The following is a 17,327-nucleotide window of genomic DNA, read 5'->3' as shown; positions in this document are numbered from 1 at the left end:
CTGGCTCTAGACCACAGAGGAGCTGAAAGTGCACGATGATCTCAGCAACATGCAACTTGGATCCTGGAGTTTTACGAGTTAAAGCAATTGTAGGCTTCGTCCCCCTCACTTTATGGGTAAAGGAAGTGAGATCATTGCTGCTTGTTGCCGTTTTCATGAAGGGACCAGATTCACTGCCTTGCAGCTGTAACTAGTACTCTGCTCCCCAGAAGCAAGGGTGACTATGGGTCAGGGATGACAGGCTGTCACCCTAGATGCCAAATGTGGCCCAAAGGCTATTTTATTTGGTCTGCCCAATATTTTTAAAAATTGGACTTTTGTTGCGCTCTTTAAAATCAGGAGATTTTGCTAAAAATCAGAAGATTTGGCTCCATCTTGCTGGCAATGAGAAGCGACCAGCTCCTTCGCACAGGGCATGCATTCCCGTGTGTTCTGTTTGCTGCTTTAAATGGCACTACTTTCTAATGCCCTAGCCCCTCTGCCTTGCTGGTTGGCATCACCCTCCTGGCCCCTCTGGGTATTTAGGTTTGTGATTCGTATTCTAGTGCATTATTTCCCGACATACTCATGGGACACCCACCATCCAGAGACCTGGTCAGCGTATCCTGGGGAGTGAGAGTGCCCTCGGCTCTGGACGTGGTTGCTGCATAGGCTGCAGAGGACACTTCACATGCCCACTTCACTCCATTCTTTCCTTTCCAGCCCAGCCCTGCCCGCCCACCCTCATCTGAATCCACGTCCTTTCATTCACCACTTGCCCTCCCTCCTATACAATAATGGTGGGACTGACTTGCTCCTGTACTCTGAATGGGTCAGGTGATGGGTGTCTAGGAAATCTGGAGGCTGCATGTTGATTTGGCCAAGGTCACAAGGCAAAGTGGTATGGAGCTCAGGTTAGAGCCAAAGCGTGCTCCTTAACTTCAGCACACCCAGATTTTGCTGTGCTTCCTGCTTTGATGGTCCTGAAAGCCCAGTGCTCTAAGAAAGTGTTCTCTTGGTTGATAAGAACAAGACAGAGAAGCTAAGGAGTCTTGGCAACCTCAGAACCTTAGCTAAGCAACCTGTACCTTGCTTCTTCCAAAGATTTCCACTCTCTAGAATGATTTTCCTGTTTCAGAGTCCTCTCCAGAGGAAGTGGTATAAAAACAAGAATAGAAACAGATGTTTCCTATTGGAAGTGAATTGGAAAAAAGCATTTGAGGTAAAAGAAATGCCTCAAGCACTTACAAGAAGAATAAAATCAACAATTGTAAGATGGCATGAATCCTAGCAATAGTCCAGATTTATGAAACGAATATTGAAAATTTGAAGATGTTACAGAGAATTAAGGCTTTTGTTAGAATGGATCCAGTTGTAGGTTCTGATGCAACAAGAGTAAATTGTTGCTTATTCTGTCTCTTTGCTACTCAGTGACATGGGTACACCTGAGAGCTTCTTAGAAATGCCGAATCTCAGGCCCCACCCCTAGACTTACTGTGTCAGAGTCTGTCCTTTAACAAGATCCCCAGGGGATTTCTGTTTTATGCGTTGGAGGCATGTTCCTGTAGAAAAATGTTAGCCCCCAAAATAAAGAGGAATCCGACTGCCAGCAGGAAGGAGGTCTTTCCCTGCCTTCCCTGGTTTGTGGCCTCAGTGACTCACACTGCCTCAGTCCCCTTTCCATTCCTCTGTTGAGTGAGGGAGCAAGCCTGGAGGAGGGGCTCTGGTCCAGCTTCCCCTTCCCCATTATATAAGGAACACTACTTGGTTACTGTCAGAGACGGCATAAAAGCCAGTCAGAATTCCCTTCTCTTTATGTCTCTAGAACCTTTCTGTGGCACGTACACCAATTCTTCTTATCCAGTCTTTGTTCCTCCTGTGTGAAAGCACTAAAACAAATAAAAACCCCAAACACGCAGTGTTATTCCAAGTAACGTTCTGACTCCCAAGTCATGGGTTTCAGAACCAAACTCTTAGATCATTGCTCTCCACCCCAGACCAAATTCTGCGGTGCTAACATAGTGATTTCAAAAATTCAATGTAAGCAAGATATGTGGAGTCAGCATAGTGTAACGGCTTAGTGAATGTCCAACTAATTTCTTTTGTCACAGCACTGGGAAGCTATATCTTTATATTTTCAAAGTAATTTTTTAATTCGTAAGAATAATGTTTAGCAATGTTAAAAATTACCTGTTCTAAGAGTGTGAGTAGAAGAGGAAACAGTTCATTGCTAAATTGAGTAACATTATGAAGATGCTGAAAATGGACTTTTGTTTAGCTTGTGTGAGGAAGAAGGACATATTACTGGAAAGGAAAATAAATTCAACGGAATGAGAATAAAGGGGCATATTGTATTTCTGGAGTCCTGGGATCAACAGAGGTGCCAATTTCTGTTGGCCAGGGGTGTACTTTGGGTCTTGGCTTATTTTGAGTGAAATACTTAAAACACATGGTTACCATTTTCTAGGTGCTCGAGGAAGTCTTCCATAATCTTGATCCTGATGGTACCATGAGTGTGGAAGACTTTTTCTACGGCTTGTTCAAAAATGGAAAATCCCTTCCACCGTCAGCGTCTACTCCATATCGACAGTTGAAAAGGCACCTTTCCATGCAGGTAAGAAATGGTTTCTTTGTGAGTAGAAGTTAAAACCCATTTCAGTAATTTCTAATGAATTAATCTGCTGTCTGAAGAAAAATGCTGATGAGAAAGAGAGAAGCAAAAGGAGAGTCGGAAAGAAAGACTAAACTATTGGGAAGGAAAAGTTGGGTTTGAGAAATGACCATAAATTACAGAGTGGGAAGACCACTAATTATGCCCCTTAATGTCAGCTGTGGGTCAGACGAAACCTGGTGTTAAGTAGAGACACATCTCGTCTATGTCAAGGAACTCTCTGCCAGATCAATTGTTTTTGATAAGCTTTGCATTCTTGCCTCACTTGGAAAAGGAGATCAAAGGGGCTGCGTGACTTTTTTGCAGCAGTGTCAATTATGGAAACATGCTTTCTGCTCATCGTGGTCAGGACGGACCAGTTTCAGTCCTCATCAACGTCTTGTTGAAATTCCTGAGCTTGCTCAAGTCTCTTTCTTCTTCCAGTCCTTCGATGAGAGTGGACGACGTACCACAACCCCATCAGCGATGATGAGTACCATTGGCTTTCGGGTCTTCTCCTGCCTGGATGATGGGATGGGCTATGCCTCAGTGGAGAAAATTCTCGACACCTGGCAGGAAGAGGGCATTGAGAACAGCCAGGAGATCCTGAAGGTGTGGCAGCTAAAATGGGAGAAAAATAGCAAATTGGGGCAGGGTTGGAAAATTGCACTGTTTTTTGAAACTGATTTGATTTGGTTTTTCCTTAATGATTCTTCTGTTCGCAAGATCTCAGAGACAAGAGAGAACTTTTCCTACCCCCTTTAACCAGGAGTCTGTTGCTAGTTATTTTCCACATTTTTAAGCCCTAAATTATTGACAAGAAAAATGGTCTTAACTGATCCCTGGTTGGTAAAGATTAAACTACTGTGTTCATTTATAGTGCCAGATAGTATTTTTTTAAACATGCCAATAACTATGTTATGGTTTCCTTAGAGAGAACTTAGTTATGTTCTAGATTAAAGATTGTTCCTTAGCAATCACTAAAGATATATAATCATGCAGCTTCTAGGTGGTAAATCCAGTTCTCTGTGTTTGTGTGACCTTCACAGCTTCTGCTTTTGGAGCACAGGACTAGTGATTGTCTTGACCTTGTTCTGATTTCTAGGCCTTGGATTTCAGCCTTGATGGAAATGTCAACCTGACAGAATTGACGCTGGCTCTTGAAAATGAACTTTTGGTCACCAAGAACGGCCTTCACCAGGCGGCTCTGGCCAGCTTTAAGGCTGAGATCCGGCATCTGCTGTGAGTTGAGTGGAAGGTTCACTCGCTCCGTCCCTTTCCCTTCTTGTCCAGCGGGTCATTCAGATGCTGAGACACACGTCCTTCCGCGTGTGCAAGTGGGGCTGACCTCCATCATCTCACTGCTGTGGAACGAGGAAGCTTCAGATCAGCACATGGGCTTTCAGGGATGTGGTGGAATGTCTTTTTGTTTGTAAGGGTTTGGGTTGTCTTGGTTTTGTTTTTGTATTGAAGCAAGCCAAATGAGAGTTTTTTTGGGTCTACTTGTTGCTTAGAAGCAGTTTCCCTTTAACTCTGTTTATTTCTGATTCTAGGGAGCGAGTTGACCAAGTGGTCAGAGAAAAAGAGAAGCTACGGTCAGATCTGGACAAGGCTGAGAAGCTCAAGTCTCTGATGGCCTCAGAGGTGGACGATCACCATGCGGCCATAGAACGGCGGAATGAGTACAACCTCAGGTGCGACCGGTAGGGCGAGGCCCCTGCTTTCTCGCCATCCAGGCCCAGGGAGTGGGGCTCAGCCTGCCTGCTTGGCCACACCTGGCTGGAGTGACTCAGGTGTGGCCAAGCCTAGAGGAAAGCAGGACACATCATATGCCTTCTTAAGGAGCTCCATCTCTGTGACTTTGTTTCCCTTTTTGGTGGGCTGCGTAGGGGCCTCTGAGGGATTTGATGGCAGCTTGTCGGTCTGTCCTTCCCCCAGGAAACTAGATGAAGAGTACAAGGAGCGCATAGCAGCCTTGAAGAGTGAACTCCGCAAAGAGAGAGAGCAGATCCTGCAACAGGTGGGCAAGCAGCGTCTGGAACTCGAGCAGGAAATCGAAAAGGCAAAAACGGAAGAGAACTACCTCCGGGACCGCCTCGCCCTCTCTTTAAAGGTAATCATCCCCTTAGTCGGTGGTCTGTGTCCCTGCCGGGGGCACCATGGGGGAACCGTGGCTCTGTAAGAGGGCAGGTCTGCACAGGGCTCAGTCCGAGGACTCTTGTACGTTTGCCCAGCTGGGTCCTGACCCAGACATGGCTGAGACCCACTGGCGTCTGGATTTGGGGGGTATCCAGGCTTCTGGTTTGCCAACAGTGTCGATTAATGTGTCTTGTTCTTCTCAGCTGCTGAAGTTGCACTGGATGCTCAGGCTGTTTGGAACCTGGTTGATACCCTCTGCCTTCCCCCCTTCCCCCTTGTTCTTAGCAGGTGGCCTTGTCTCCTGCCACACAGCAGCCACCAGCTTTGTTTCTCTGCTTCCAGATGTTCCTCTGCCTTGTACTTCCTCCTCTCCTTTCCTGTGCCTCCGGAGAGGAAGTGACCCTCCTCTTTCCTGGACCCTGACACCAATTATATGGTGCAGTGTAGTCTAGAGATAAAGCAGGGGCTCTGGACTCAGACTGCCTGGTTCCAATCTGGATACCACTACTTCCTGGAAACCCTTGATCAAGTTCCCCAAACCTGTTTCCTAACGTACAACATGGGCACCATTGTAAGACCAACCCCATGGCATTGATATGGGGATTAAAGGAGATGCTACAGATACAGTCTCTGGAAGCTCATAAGTACATAGGCGATAGTCACTATTGTTGAGGTTATGAAAGTTCCTCAAATTCCACACATCAAAAATTGAGCTAATTCTTGCTCCCTAACCAGCAAAATGCTTCCTCTCCAGAATTTTCTCCCTAATCTACATCATCACCATGTGCTGTAAGTCACGGAAGCTAAAATCCTCAGCCATCCTCACTCATCAGCCTTAAGTCCTGTTGATGCTCTGAAATGCCTCTCAGATTTAGCCTTCTCCTCTCCATTTCCACAGCCTCTGAATAGGCTCAGAATTCATCACGATTTCTGAGCCGGTTTACGCATATCCTTTCTTCTATTTAACTTCCGTTTTGCCACCAGAGCCACCTCACTAGAGAACACTTGCCACCATGCCGTTACCCTTTGTAAAGTGCAACATGGTAGCACTGAAGGCCCCTGCACAGGGCTCGTCCCCATCCTTTTCCAACTTCAGGTCCCGCCCGCAGCTGCCAGTGTGTGCCTGCAGCCCCTCTGAACGTGCCACTGGCTCTCATTCCTCGGTGGGCTTCATGCCCCTCCATTGCCTTCTCCAATACCCCAGGCCAAGTGACTTTTTCGTTCCCATCACACTCACTTTTTTCTTGCCAGAAGACAGTGCATTTCCCATCGCATCATGGATGACTTCATCCTTGTCTGTCCCCTCCCCACCATCCAGACTGTGTGGACAAGTGACAGAATCTGGTTCCTGTTTCCAGAGCCCCAGCACAGGCCTGACACACCAGGCTTGCTCCTGATTGTTTTGACATCTAAATTTAAACATACTTTGAAAGACTAGAGTTGAAGACTTGGCATTTTGGGGGAAGGTAGTATTTTTTTTTTAATGCTTCAAGCACATCCTTTTTTACTCCATGTTGCTGTGTGAGGGTGTGAACTAGAATGTATTAAAATATACTGGCTCTATATTCTTTTGGCAAAGTGTACTTTGAAAATAATGTTCTTCCAATTAGCTTTTAACATTGGAATAGAAAATACATCAAATGACATGTCTGTATGGTTTTATTTCATTTTTTAACAAATATGGGTGGAAATCTCTAACAAATATTATATGTACAGGAAAAAAACCCACCTTTTGGACTTCAGTTGATGTATTTTATTATAATAATTTAAACATATACCAATTACGAAAAAACTCTATGTGTAGCTTTTACATCTTTAAACCAAAATAAAATTGTAAATGAAATATAAACCAAACTATATCATCACTAAGTGAGAATTGATTTTAGAGTTATTCTACTTTTTACAGTTTTTCTGTGTTCTCTTTTGCTGTCAGCCGAACAAGGTATGCTGCAACCAGTTTGCTTTCATTTGACAATATATTGAGAATTTTTTCCTGTCATTAAATTTTCTCCTGCAATGCTGTCCAGTAGAGATATAACGCAAGCCATCTATGTAATTTCAAATTTTCAAAAGCCCCATTAAAAGGTAAAAAGAAACAGGTGAAATTAATTTTAAATCACTTTATTTAATCCATCTCCAAAATATTATCATTTTGACATGTAATCAATATAGAAGAATTGTCACCGAGCTGTTTTACATTTTTGTACTAACTCTTTGGACTCTGGTGAGTATTTTACGCTTACAGCGCATTTCAGCGTGTACTTCACGTATTTGAGGTGCTCGGTGTCCACGTGTGACTGCTAGTGGCTGTCATGTTGGACACAAAGTTCCACAGCATTAAAAAAAGAGGAGGAAGACTCCTCTTGGATAAGATAAATATCAATTTTTATATTTACTTTTGTCTAATCTAATAAAACTTTCAGGATGGAACAAATTTTCTCAGCTAGAGCACTGTTGTATGCATCATATACAATGGTGCAACGGTTTGCTTCTGTTTTCGTCTTGCCTGTTTAATGTCTCCATGTCTCTTCAGGAAAACAGTCGTCTAGAAAATGAGCTTCTGGAAAACGTAGAGAAGTTGGCAGAGTATGAGAATCTGACAAACAAACTTCAGCGAAATTTGGACAATGTGTTAGCAGAAAAGGTAAGTCTGTTTGAATTTGATTTCCTCATAAGAAACTCAAAGTGCAGTTGCTCAAAGGACAGGAGCAGCACCACCCAGAACATTGCTGGTAGGGGATTCTTTAGGGGCTAAAGGAGTTGTCCTTTCCGCAGGGACCAAATCTAGCAGGTTGGACATGAGGGAATCATTGCATGGTGCTGAGAAGTGACCCTGCCTTAGCCAAACACATCACTCCAGCACGTTCTCCACATCCTCCAGCTGGTGGTGTCTCTGCTTAAGTGTCACATTCCTTTCATCCTCAGGGGACTGGGTGGGCACGGGAACAGGCCTGTGATATGTCATAGGTCGAAGGAGGACACTTGGGAGATGACAGCTTTGCCCTTCTTCTTTCTAGTTTGGCGACCTCGACCCCAGCAGTGCTGAATTCTTTCTGCAGGAAGAGAGGCTGACGCATATGAGGAATGAGTATGAGCAGCAGTGCAGGGTGAGTGACTGAGGAGGATCTGGTACGCAGGGGAGTGCCTGGGATCCAGTCCCCTCACGTTCACTAGCCGTGGACCAGGAGTGAGTCCCTTTACCTGTGGGGCCTCAAGTCCTCGCCTACAAGATGGTAAAGTAGGAGTACCCACAGACCAGGGCTATTGTCGAGATTCATGAGCGAGTCTATGTAAAGTGCTTAGAACAGAGCCAGGACTTAGCGTGTGGCATAGTGTTAGCTGTCAGTATTATTGTTTAGTGTTCTGACACATTAGGGAGTCATGCAAACTGCATTTGTCTGCCTTATCCAGGGAAGAAATCATTAGTGCTTAGAGGAAAATAGAGTTTTATCCCAAGTGAAGGAATTCGTGGTCCTGCTGATGGGCTTATTCCAAAATTAGCCTTTCCTGGTCCATCACTGCAAACCTGGTCCTTGTCCTGTGAGTTTTTTCAGAATACATTGCTTACTTTTATTTACAAAATGCAAATGAAACCGAAACTGTTCAAGTGTTTAGCTGGTAAATCATTACAAATTCCTACCAAAAGAGACAAAACTTCCTTATAAATAAGAGGAATCTTTGATGTTTTTTTAAAAAGTAACGTTCCTAATCTTTGGAATTTGGGTTTTTCCCTTAAACCAGAAACACTTGCTTATTTTAGCAAGGTAAGCATAGCTGAGTTCTGGCTGCTTTCGATGAAGACTGTACCCATGTGGAGATGAGATAAACCATGGCTTCCTTGTGAGGTTGCCCATGGCCTGCCTTCTCAGGTGTCTGCACACTGAGAAAAGAAAGGAAACGTTTGTGCCGCTTGACAGTTAGGTTTTGGCTCTTGGCCATAATCAAGTAGAAGTGTTTTCTTTATGTCTTGAAAGTTAATTGTTTCATCAGTACAATCGATTAGCTCTGCTTCCCCAAATCCCCCAAATCCATCCTCTTCTTTATTTTTTTAACAGCTTTTCATAACCATACAAGTCACCCATTTAAAGTGTACAATTCAGTGCCTTTTAGTATATTCGCAGAATTGTGCAACTGTTACCATAGTCAATTTTAGAACATTTTCATCACCCAAGAAGAAGCTCCCACTCCACTTAGCTGTAATCTCTCTCATGACCCATAGCTCTAGGCAACTAATAACCTGCTTTCTGTCTCCATAGATTTGCCTATTCTTTACATCTCACCTAAATGGAATTCTACAATATGTGGTCCTTTGTGACTGGCTTTCTTCATTTAGTAAAGTGTTGTCAAGGTTCGTCCATGTTGTAGTACATCCAATGTATCAGTACTTCATTTCTTTCAGTTGCTGGATAAAATTCCATTAGGTTGCTATACCACATTTTATTCATCCATTCATTAGCTGACGGACATTTCGGTTGTTTTGAATATTATGAATAACGCTGCTGCGAACGTTTGTGTCAAGTTTTTTGTATATTCTGTTGGGTATACATCTAGGAGTAGAATTGTTGGGTCATATCATCACTGTACGTTAAACCTTTTGAGGAACAGCCAAACTTTTTGCAAAGGGTTTGCATTATTTTACATTCCCACCAGTATGAGAGTCCCAATTTCTCCACATCCCTGTCAACACTTCTTACTGTCTGTCTGTTTGATTCTAGCCATCCTACCAGGTGTGAAGTGGTATCTCATTGTAGTTGTGATTTGCATTTCCCTGATGCTAATGATGTTGAGTATCTTTTCATGTGCTTGTTGGTGTATCTTCTTTGGAGAAATGTCTATTCAGATCCTTTGCCCAATATTTAAATGGGCTATTTATCATTAGTTCTTTATGTATTCTAGTTACAAGTCTCTTATCAGATATATAATTTGCAAAAACTTTGCTTCCATTCTGTAGGTTGTCTTTTTACTTTCTTGATGGTATCCTTTGAAGTGCAAAAGTTTTAAATTTGATGAAGTCCTATTTATCTATTTTTTCTTTTGTTGCTTGTGCTTTTGGTTTCACATCGAAGACTTGTGTCGATTTTTAAACTCCAGGTATTACAAGACCAAGTGGATGAGCTCCAGTCTGAGCTGGAAGAATATCGTACACAAGGCAAAGTGTTCAGACTTCCCTTGAAGAACTCTCTGTCAGAAGAGCTTGATGGTCACAGTGGATGCACTGAGCCTGACCGGGGTAAGCCATTCAGACACCATCTTTACAGTGTCTGCCTTTGACTTTTGTTTTTTTCTAAAAAGTGTAAAATTGAGTATAAAATCACAAAACTTTGGCAACCGAAAAAAAAGACTTTGGCAATACTATTTTCTTGAGCTATTTCACTTGTGGTCTGGTTTTTCATTTGTCCTTGAAGTGTTTATGAAACTATTTCTGTCTGATTTTGATATGCATCAACAAAGGAATGGAAAAATCAAACCACAGGGGTATTTGCTTTGTTTAAAAAAAAAACAGCTGGCCGCAGTCTGAGAGTCCAGGCCGGGGAGTGTTAGAATTCAGACACTGAGCCTGAATCCTGCCTTTCTAAGATTGCCAACTGGTATGACGATGGTTTTGGAGAATGGGCCAGCCAGAAACCACAGAATTTGGTTTCTTAACTCTGGCTGTGCTAAATGTCTGCAAAACAACAAATAAAATAATTAAGTGTTGGTTGCCTACATTCACTCTCAGCTCTTTTCCTCACTCCTGATATCCTGCCTCTTTCCTCCAGTGTGCTGAGTTGGAATTTCAGAAAGGGCTCAGAGTAAGTTCTGCTATTAGAAATAGTTTTCTCCACTGCTACTTGGAGTAGGAGTATAGGTTCTTACAAGGGTTGTTTATCCTTCTCCTCACCTGTTTATTCCAGAGTAAATAAGGGATTAGGAAGGGGACAGGAAGAGGCCCTAAGACCTTTCCTCTGATTCTAAGTCTGTCGCCTTATTGTAGCTTGAGGATGGAGCCCAGCTGATGATATGATACATCTCAGCAGCTTTTCTGGGCTTTTCCATAGATGACCAAGTGTTGGGGGTTCTCCTTATTGGTACGTGAAGCTAAACCATCATGGGGTGGTTTACACCCCAAGTATTACTTCTCAGTTGGGGTTATGCCATGATGTATGAAAAGAAAGCCCAAAGCAAGACAATTAATCCCAGACACTAGACTTATGCCCTTTCTCCCATCTGCCTGTGTACCCCCAGCATGAAAAACTTTTTGGAGTCTCCTGCCTTAAGAAATTTCTACGTAGTACGAAACATAATTATCTTTTCTATGTACTAGCTCAGCCTCCAACTTATACTTCACTTTTTCAGTGTCCTTCTTAGTCATCATCATGGGTAGCTGCAGAGGTGAGCTCATATGGATGAGTTGGGAAGTTCTCCCCTAAACTGTCTATGTCCAGGTTCCTAACCTATGGCCTATTTTTTTTAATTTTAGCTGACAATTTAAGGTGGGTTCCACCTACAGGAAGTTAATGTCACAATACTCAGTCTTCTGCAATGTTGGGTGATAGGATGGATATCCTGACCCAAGAAGTTAACTCCTCAAGCACAGCAGCAAGTATGCTAGCCATCACTCTCCTGCCACATTGCTCCTCTGCTAGTGTGTCGCTCAGTGCTTGTTGGATGGATAGAAGGCTGGTTGGTTTGACGAAACTACCTCACTCTGCAGCATTTTCATTAGGAGGAGGCCAACTTTAAGAACAATGTCCACACCTACCCCCACCTACCGTTCAAAAAGAGGGATTTTATTAAGTTTTGGTACACTGCCTGTACATGCAAGAATCTGTCCACCTTCACGTCTTCCTGTTTTCCCTAATGCTTGAAAAGAGACTTCTCCTGGCTTCTGTTGTTTCCTAGTAGATGTCATCTGTGGCAGTTTAGGCTGAAAATTGTTCCTTAGTTAAACTGAATGTCCCTCCTAGGATGCTGGTTATGTTACTGAAAGAACCTGCTGCAGGGTCATGGGTCCCATGTTTTTTCAGGGCTTGGCTCTGAGGAATGCAATCCACTGAATATGAGCATTGAGGCGGAGCTGGCCATCGAACAGATGAAAGAGCAGCATCGCAGGGACTTGTGTCGCCTGAGACTAGAGCTTGAAGATAAAGTAAGTCCTTCTTGTCAGTCCAGCTCTCTTTGAGCTCTGACAAGCTTTTGCGTGCAGACACTCTCGATTCTTTTTTATCATAGGGTGGCACTTTCTGTACATTTCCTCCTGCATCGGTGGCTGCCAGGAACCCACTTATTCAGGATGGTTTTATAGGCTGAGGGTGAGGCCTTTTCCTCCTGGGAGAGATTTTTTCCAAAACATAGTATCTTCAGCCCTAGCAAGCATGGAACTTTTGAAGGCCATTACATTATTTATAACTTGTAAAAAAAAAAAATGTCTTAATAAAACCAAAAAAGCCCTTTGATATAGCATTACCTCCTAAACTAGGTACAAGTTCTGAATCTGGCCTCCAAAACCCTTCACCATGTAGCTTCAACTTAGATTTCCAGTCTTCTCTTTCACAATTCCTTTGAGTCACCTCATCCTCCAGCCAAAAAGGTGGTTCGCTGTTCTTCATCAAACTGTCCTCTTTTGCTCATGCTGTTACATGCTATGTGATTATTCCTTTCTACCTTTTGAAGGTCTGCTCACCCTTCAGAGTTTATATCAAATGCCACCTCTTGCATGAACCCATTCCTGAATTCCCCCTGACCAAATGTAATGTTTTCCCTCCTTTGATTCTCTGGGTTACATTGTAGCTCTTTTTCCTATACCTTTTATATTTTTTATTCTGCCTTGTAGTCTACTTGTTTGTACTTGTCATAAACATGTCTGGACTGGTTTCTCCTTGATGGCATAGACTACATCTTACCCAACTTTTGGTCCCCATGAGGCCTGCGGAATGCTTGATAGGTGTTCGGTAAATATTGAATTTAATTAACTATTTTAAGGCCCCAAGTTTACAGTTAGAAGGCATGCCTGGGAAGACAAATGGTATCTATGAGAAGGTCTAGTCGCTTTTAATAGAGTTGTTCAGAAACTGACAAAATTCAACCAAGTTAAAAAGGAAAGCCAACCGTGCCTGACTTAAATGTGTCTTATTTAATGTGGTTGTGAATTAAGTTACTTTAAAACAAAATGGGAAAACTGAGGAATGTCTTGTAGGAAAAAGTACTTACCGCCCCCATCACCTTTCCATGGCCTTGAGTTGAATAACGTGGTGGCGGTTTTGCTTCCTGACCTTAGGTGCACCATTATGAGAAGCAGCTGGATGAAACCAAGGTCGCCTGTGAAAAGGAGCAGGAGAGCATGAGGCAGAAGTATGAGAATGAGGTGCACACCTTAGAAAAACAAAGAAGTGACCTTAAAAAAGAAATTGCAGAACTTCAGGGCCAGGCAGCAGTGCTCAAGGAGGCACAACAAACAACGACCCGCAGACACGAGGAGGAGAAGAAACAACTGCACATGAAGTGGGATGAGGAGAAGACTCAGCTGCAGGAGAAGCTGAGGCTGGAGCACGAGATGGAGCTCAAGGCTCGACTGGAGCAGGCGGAGGAAAGCCTCACCCGGGAGAGGGATGGACTCGCTCATGAGGGCGCCTGGACAGAGGAGAAGGTGAGAGGCTTGACTCAGGAGCTGGAGCACTTGCACCAGGAGCAGCTCAAAGGCCTGGTGGAGAAGCACACTCTTGAGAAAGAGGAGTTGCGGAAAGAGTTCTTGGAAAAACACCAAAGAGAACTTCAAGAGGGAAGGTAAGGAAAGTGGGGAAACGAGTAGCCTGGGCGCTGTCCCTTGGGGCTACCAGGAGTCCCGGTCAGTCAAGGAGATGGGACAATCAGAAGGCCTACTAGCCCATTCATTGACTAGATTCCTTTTGGTTTTTCAACCTGTTTGCCATTCTTTAGACATAAGCCTACCCTGGAGTTATTGAAACTGTTTTTAAAAAAGAAGAAAGTATTTCTTGTATCAGACTTGTGTTTTTTAAGGTTCTAGATGAGGGTAAGATTATCCCAAATGTGGTTCCTTCGTTTTTCAGTCTTGTTTTCTGAAAAAGGCTATTTCTACTAGATTTTGGGCAAAGTAACTCCTCCGAGAGTTAGTAGACATGACTCTGTGCTCACCTTCCCCACGTGAGATCTCAGGCACACTCGAGGGCTTTGGTTGCCTCACTCTCTAGTTAACTCGGTGCTACTTTATTAAATAAGAGGCAAAAGCATAATGAATTCGTTAATATGTGTGTTTATATGACTGCTATCCTCCAATGTATACTCAATTAAAATGAAAGAATTTTATGTATTTCCCAATAGGAGTTAGGTTAATATGCATTTGATCATTTAATGTAAAATATCAGTTTACGTTTTTGGTTAAAAATCCATAAGCAAATACATGCAGGAGTATGCCAAAGAATTTGGTTTCTAAATTTTCCTTCTAAATTCAGAGAGAGGTCAGTCAGTCTTTTAAATTAATTACGGCTGCTGGTCCTGGCTCTCGGAACTGAGATGCTCTCTCAGTATAAAGGAGTCACATAGCCATCAGTGAAGACCACTTTAGAAAGGACTTAGATTGTTTGCTTGGCCGTCTCTTCTATCCAGGGGAGATGTGTTTTGTTTGCTTCTGGAGTTGACGGCAGTTTCAGTAATGCTGTATGTTGACCACATTTAGGGAAAAAATGGAAACTGAGTGTAATAGAAGAACCTCTCAAATAGAAGCCCAGTGTCAGGCTGACTGTCAGAAAGTCACAGAGAGATGTGAGAATGCTCTGCGAAGCCTGGAGGGCCGCTACCGCCAGGAGCTGAAGGAGCTCCTAGAACAACAGTGCGAGGAGAGATCCCAGTGGGAGTTTGAGAAGGACGAGCTCACCCAGGAGTGTGCAGAGGTCCAGGAGCAGCTTAAAGAGACTCTCCAGAGGGAGAAAGCAACTTCTCTGGTCCTGAGCCAGGAGAGAGAGAAGCTGGAGAAAACATACACAGAACATTTGAATAGCATGGTTGTTGAGAGAGAGCAGCTCCTCAAAGACCTGGAAGATCTAAGAAATGCCTCTGAAAGTCAGCAAAGTCTGCTGTCCGAGCAGATCCTCGAGCTGAAGAGCAGCCATGAAAGAGAGCTGAAGGACCACGAGAAGGTCCTGTGCCAGGCCGGCGCCTCGGAGCAGCTGGCCACCCAGCGGCTTGAAAGGCTACAAAGGGAACATGACCAGGAGAGGCAGGAAATGATGTCCAAGCTTCTGGCCATGGAGAGCGCCCACAAAGTGGCCTGTGAGAAAGCAGAGCAAGAGAGGGCCAAGATGAGCACAGAAATCTCCCGGCTTCAGAATAAAATTAAGGAAATGCGACAGGTGGCATCTCCTCTCTCCAGGCTCCAGAGGAGCTGCCAGGCAATGGGAGGGGAGGAGGCAGAAGGGAGCGGAGCCATGTCCCTGCTCCAGCAAGGAGAGCAGCTACTGGAGGAGAACGGAGATGTCCTCTTAAGCCTGCAGAGAGCTCATGAACGAGCTGTGAAGGAGAACGTGAAAATGGCCACTGAAATTTCTAGATTGCAACAGAGGCTGCAAAAATTAGAGCCAGGGTCGGTAATGTCTTCTTGTTTAGATGAGCCAACTACTGGATTTCTTGGAAATTCTGTGGAACAGACAGCGCCATTTTTACTGCAAAACCAAATGGAGCAGGTGGAAGGCGTGGCCGTGCGGTGCGCCCAAGGTGAGCTGCAGGAGCCTGAGGTTGGGGACCTCGGGAGCACGGGGACCAGCTCTGCTCAGAGACAGCATGTCAAAGTGGAGGAGTCTGAAGCAACAATAGAGAGTTTTTCCGAGCTTGGAAATAGTGAGGAGACCAGGACTGAGACCTGGGACCTGAAGAATCAGATTTGTCAGCTTCAGGAACAACTAATGATCTTACGCGCAGACTGCGATCGAGCTTCTGAAAAGAAACAGGACCTACTTTTTGATGTTTCTGTGCTAAAAAAGAAGCTAAAGCTGCTTGAGAGAGTCCCTGAGTCTTCTCCCAAGTATAGACTGTTATACGAGGATGCTAGCAGAGAAAACGACTGCCTTCAGGAGGAGCTGAGAGTGTTGGAGACGCGCTACGACGAAGCCCTAGAAAATAACAAAGAACTCGCCGCAGAGGTTTTCAGATTACAGGACGAGCTAAAGAAAGTGGAAGAAGTGACTGAAACATTCCTCAGCCTGGAAAAGAGTTATGATGAGGTCAAAAGAGAAAACGAGGAACTGCACGTTCTGGTTTTGCGACTTCAAGGCAAGATTGAGAAGCTGCAAGAAACATCGGTGCTGCCGTGTGACTGTGTTTCCTTGCGGGAGGCCCGTGAGGATAGCCTGGTGGTGGACCCTGACGAAGAGGTGCTCGGCCTAAGTCAGACCCTGGAGGGTGTGCCAAGGGTGGTGAGTGTACACCACATTATAGAAGAACATTACCAAGAAGGCCAGTACCTCGAGCAGGAGAAAACACAGCTCCCGGAAGGAGGAAAAGCCCGTGAAATTGCCTGGCTACACAGAACCATCCGGACACATCGGGAAAAGCCGGGAGTACAGAACCAGGTTACACTGGAGGGAAACCCTGCTCTCCTCCACCTTCAGGACAAGCATTTTCAGCATCAGGCCACCATAGCAGAGTTAGCACTGGAGAAAACAAAGCTGCAGGAGCTAACTAGAAAGTTAAGGGAGAGAGTCACCACTTTGGTTAAGCAAAAAGATATACCTTCTCAAGGAGAAAAGGAGGAGGAGCTGAAGGCAATGATGCACGACCTGCAGGTGACCTGCAGTGAGATGCAGCAGAAAGTGGAGCTCCTGAGGTAATGTATGCACCTGCCAACATCATGGATCCCAGCGAGCACCTCACCACATCTAACTCCCGCTGCCTGCTGTGCCTAGAGAAACTAACCCCCTGGTAATCTTCAAGAAGAGAGCAGAACTTCAGGCTTCCTCTGCCTCTGCATCCTATTAACAACTAGACTAGCCCTGCCTCCGAGGCATTCCCTTCCCTTCCTCCCGGGAACTCAATGTCTTGTTCGTTTGGGTGTGAAAGTCCATAATGGAGCGTGTCTGCCTTTAACAACATGCTCGTCAATGTCTGTCAAGTCCTTAACTCTTCCTAGCACTTGGTTTGGATGGATAAATTTTTTTTTTCTTCTGAATGTTATTTTCCTCGTTTTGATGAAACAAGCTCTGTGAGAGTGAATGCCTTTTGTGTATTAATAACTCACCTGGTAGATCAGAACTCCCTTCCTGTACTAATATAGGAAAATGATGTGTCTTGTGGCTGACCGTGTTTCGCTTGTATCACGTAGCACAGGCTGATATTCTGTAAACAATGGAAATTTATCTTAGGACATAAAATTTCATTGAGGAGCTACCAGATTCTAATAAATGTGCTTGAAGAATAAAGAGGCAAGTGAAACTAATTGGAACCACTGCTCACTTGACTTTGTAAAATATGATTGCTATAGTCTTCTAGCAAATTCGGTCTCAAAAAAAGACTCGTAAAATATTACATCGTCTGAAACAGCTTAATGATCTGAAACAAAATTATTTAATTC

The 17,327-nt window shown here is 44.1% G+C and overlaps 1 protein-coding gene and 1 long non-coding RNA gene across 20 annotated transcripts in view; one reads left to right on the top strand and one right to left on the bottom strand.

Annotated features, from left to right (window-relative positions):
* NIN (ninein) overlaps nucleotides 1-17,327 on the top strand; it is a 92,296-nt gene that overhangs the window by 45,829 nt on the left and 29,140 nt on the right. For 12 of the 16 annotated variants that reach the window (XM_014854260.3, XM_044765615.2, XM_070504315.1 and 9 more), the window contains 11 exons: nucleotides 2,447-2,593; nucleotides 3,074-3,241; nucleotides 3,735-3,871; nucleotides 4,183-4,323; nucleotides 4,568-4,742; nucleotides 7,302-7,412; nucleotides 7,786-7,875; nucleotides 9,860-9,998; nucleotides 11,776-11,897; nucleotides 13,026-13,531; nucleotides 14,442-16,583. In XM_014854260.3, the coding sequence (XP_014709746.3) occupies nucleotides 2,447-2,593; nucleotides 3,074-3,241; nucleotides 3,735-3,871; nucleotides 4,183-4,323; nucleotides 4,568-4,742; nucleotides 7,302-7,412; nucleotides 7,786-7,875; nucleotides 9,860-9,998; nucleotides 11,776-11,897; nucleotides 13,026-13,531; nucleotides 14,442-16,583 (3,878 nt within the window). The remainder of the gene's footprint in view (nucleotides 1-2,446; nucleotides 2,594-3,073; nucleotides 3,242-3,734; nucleotides 3,872-4,182; nucleotides 4,324-4,567; nucleotides 4,743-7,301; nucleotides 7,413-7,785; nucleotides 7,876-9,859; nucleotides 9,999-11,775; nucleotides 11,898-13,025; nucleotides 13,532-14,441; nucleotides 16,584-17,327) is intronic. The other 4 variants (XM_070504323.1, XM_070504322.1, XM_044765617.2 and 1 more) reach the window with 1 other exon arrangement.
* Nucleotides 7,406-17,327, bottom strand: part of LOC123283135 (uncharacterized) — a 61,542-nt gene continuing 51,620 nt past the window's right edge. For all 4 annotated transcript variants that reach the window (XR_011501598.1, XR_011501597.1, XR_011501596.1 and 1 more), the window contains 3 exons: nucleotides 16,995-17,092; nucleotides 12,959-13,066; nucleotides 7,406-7,836 (listed from right to left, as the gene is read on the bottom strand). This is a non-coding gene — a long non-coding RNA (uncharacterized lncRNA). The remainder of the gene's footprint in view (nucleotides 7,837-12,958; nucleotides 13,067-16,994; nucleotides 17,093-17,327) is intronic.

The sequence above is a fragment of the Equus asinus genome, chromosome 2 (genome assembly GCF_041296235.1).
Source record: "Equus asinus isolate D_3611 breed Donkey chromosome 2, EquAss-T2T_v2, whole genome shotgun sequence".
NCBI lineage: Eukaryota > Metazoa > Chordata > Mammalia > Perissodactyla > Equidae > Equus > Equus asinus.
This window is presented reverse-complemented; position numbering and strand designations above follow the sequence as displayed.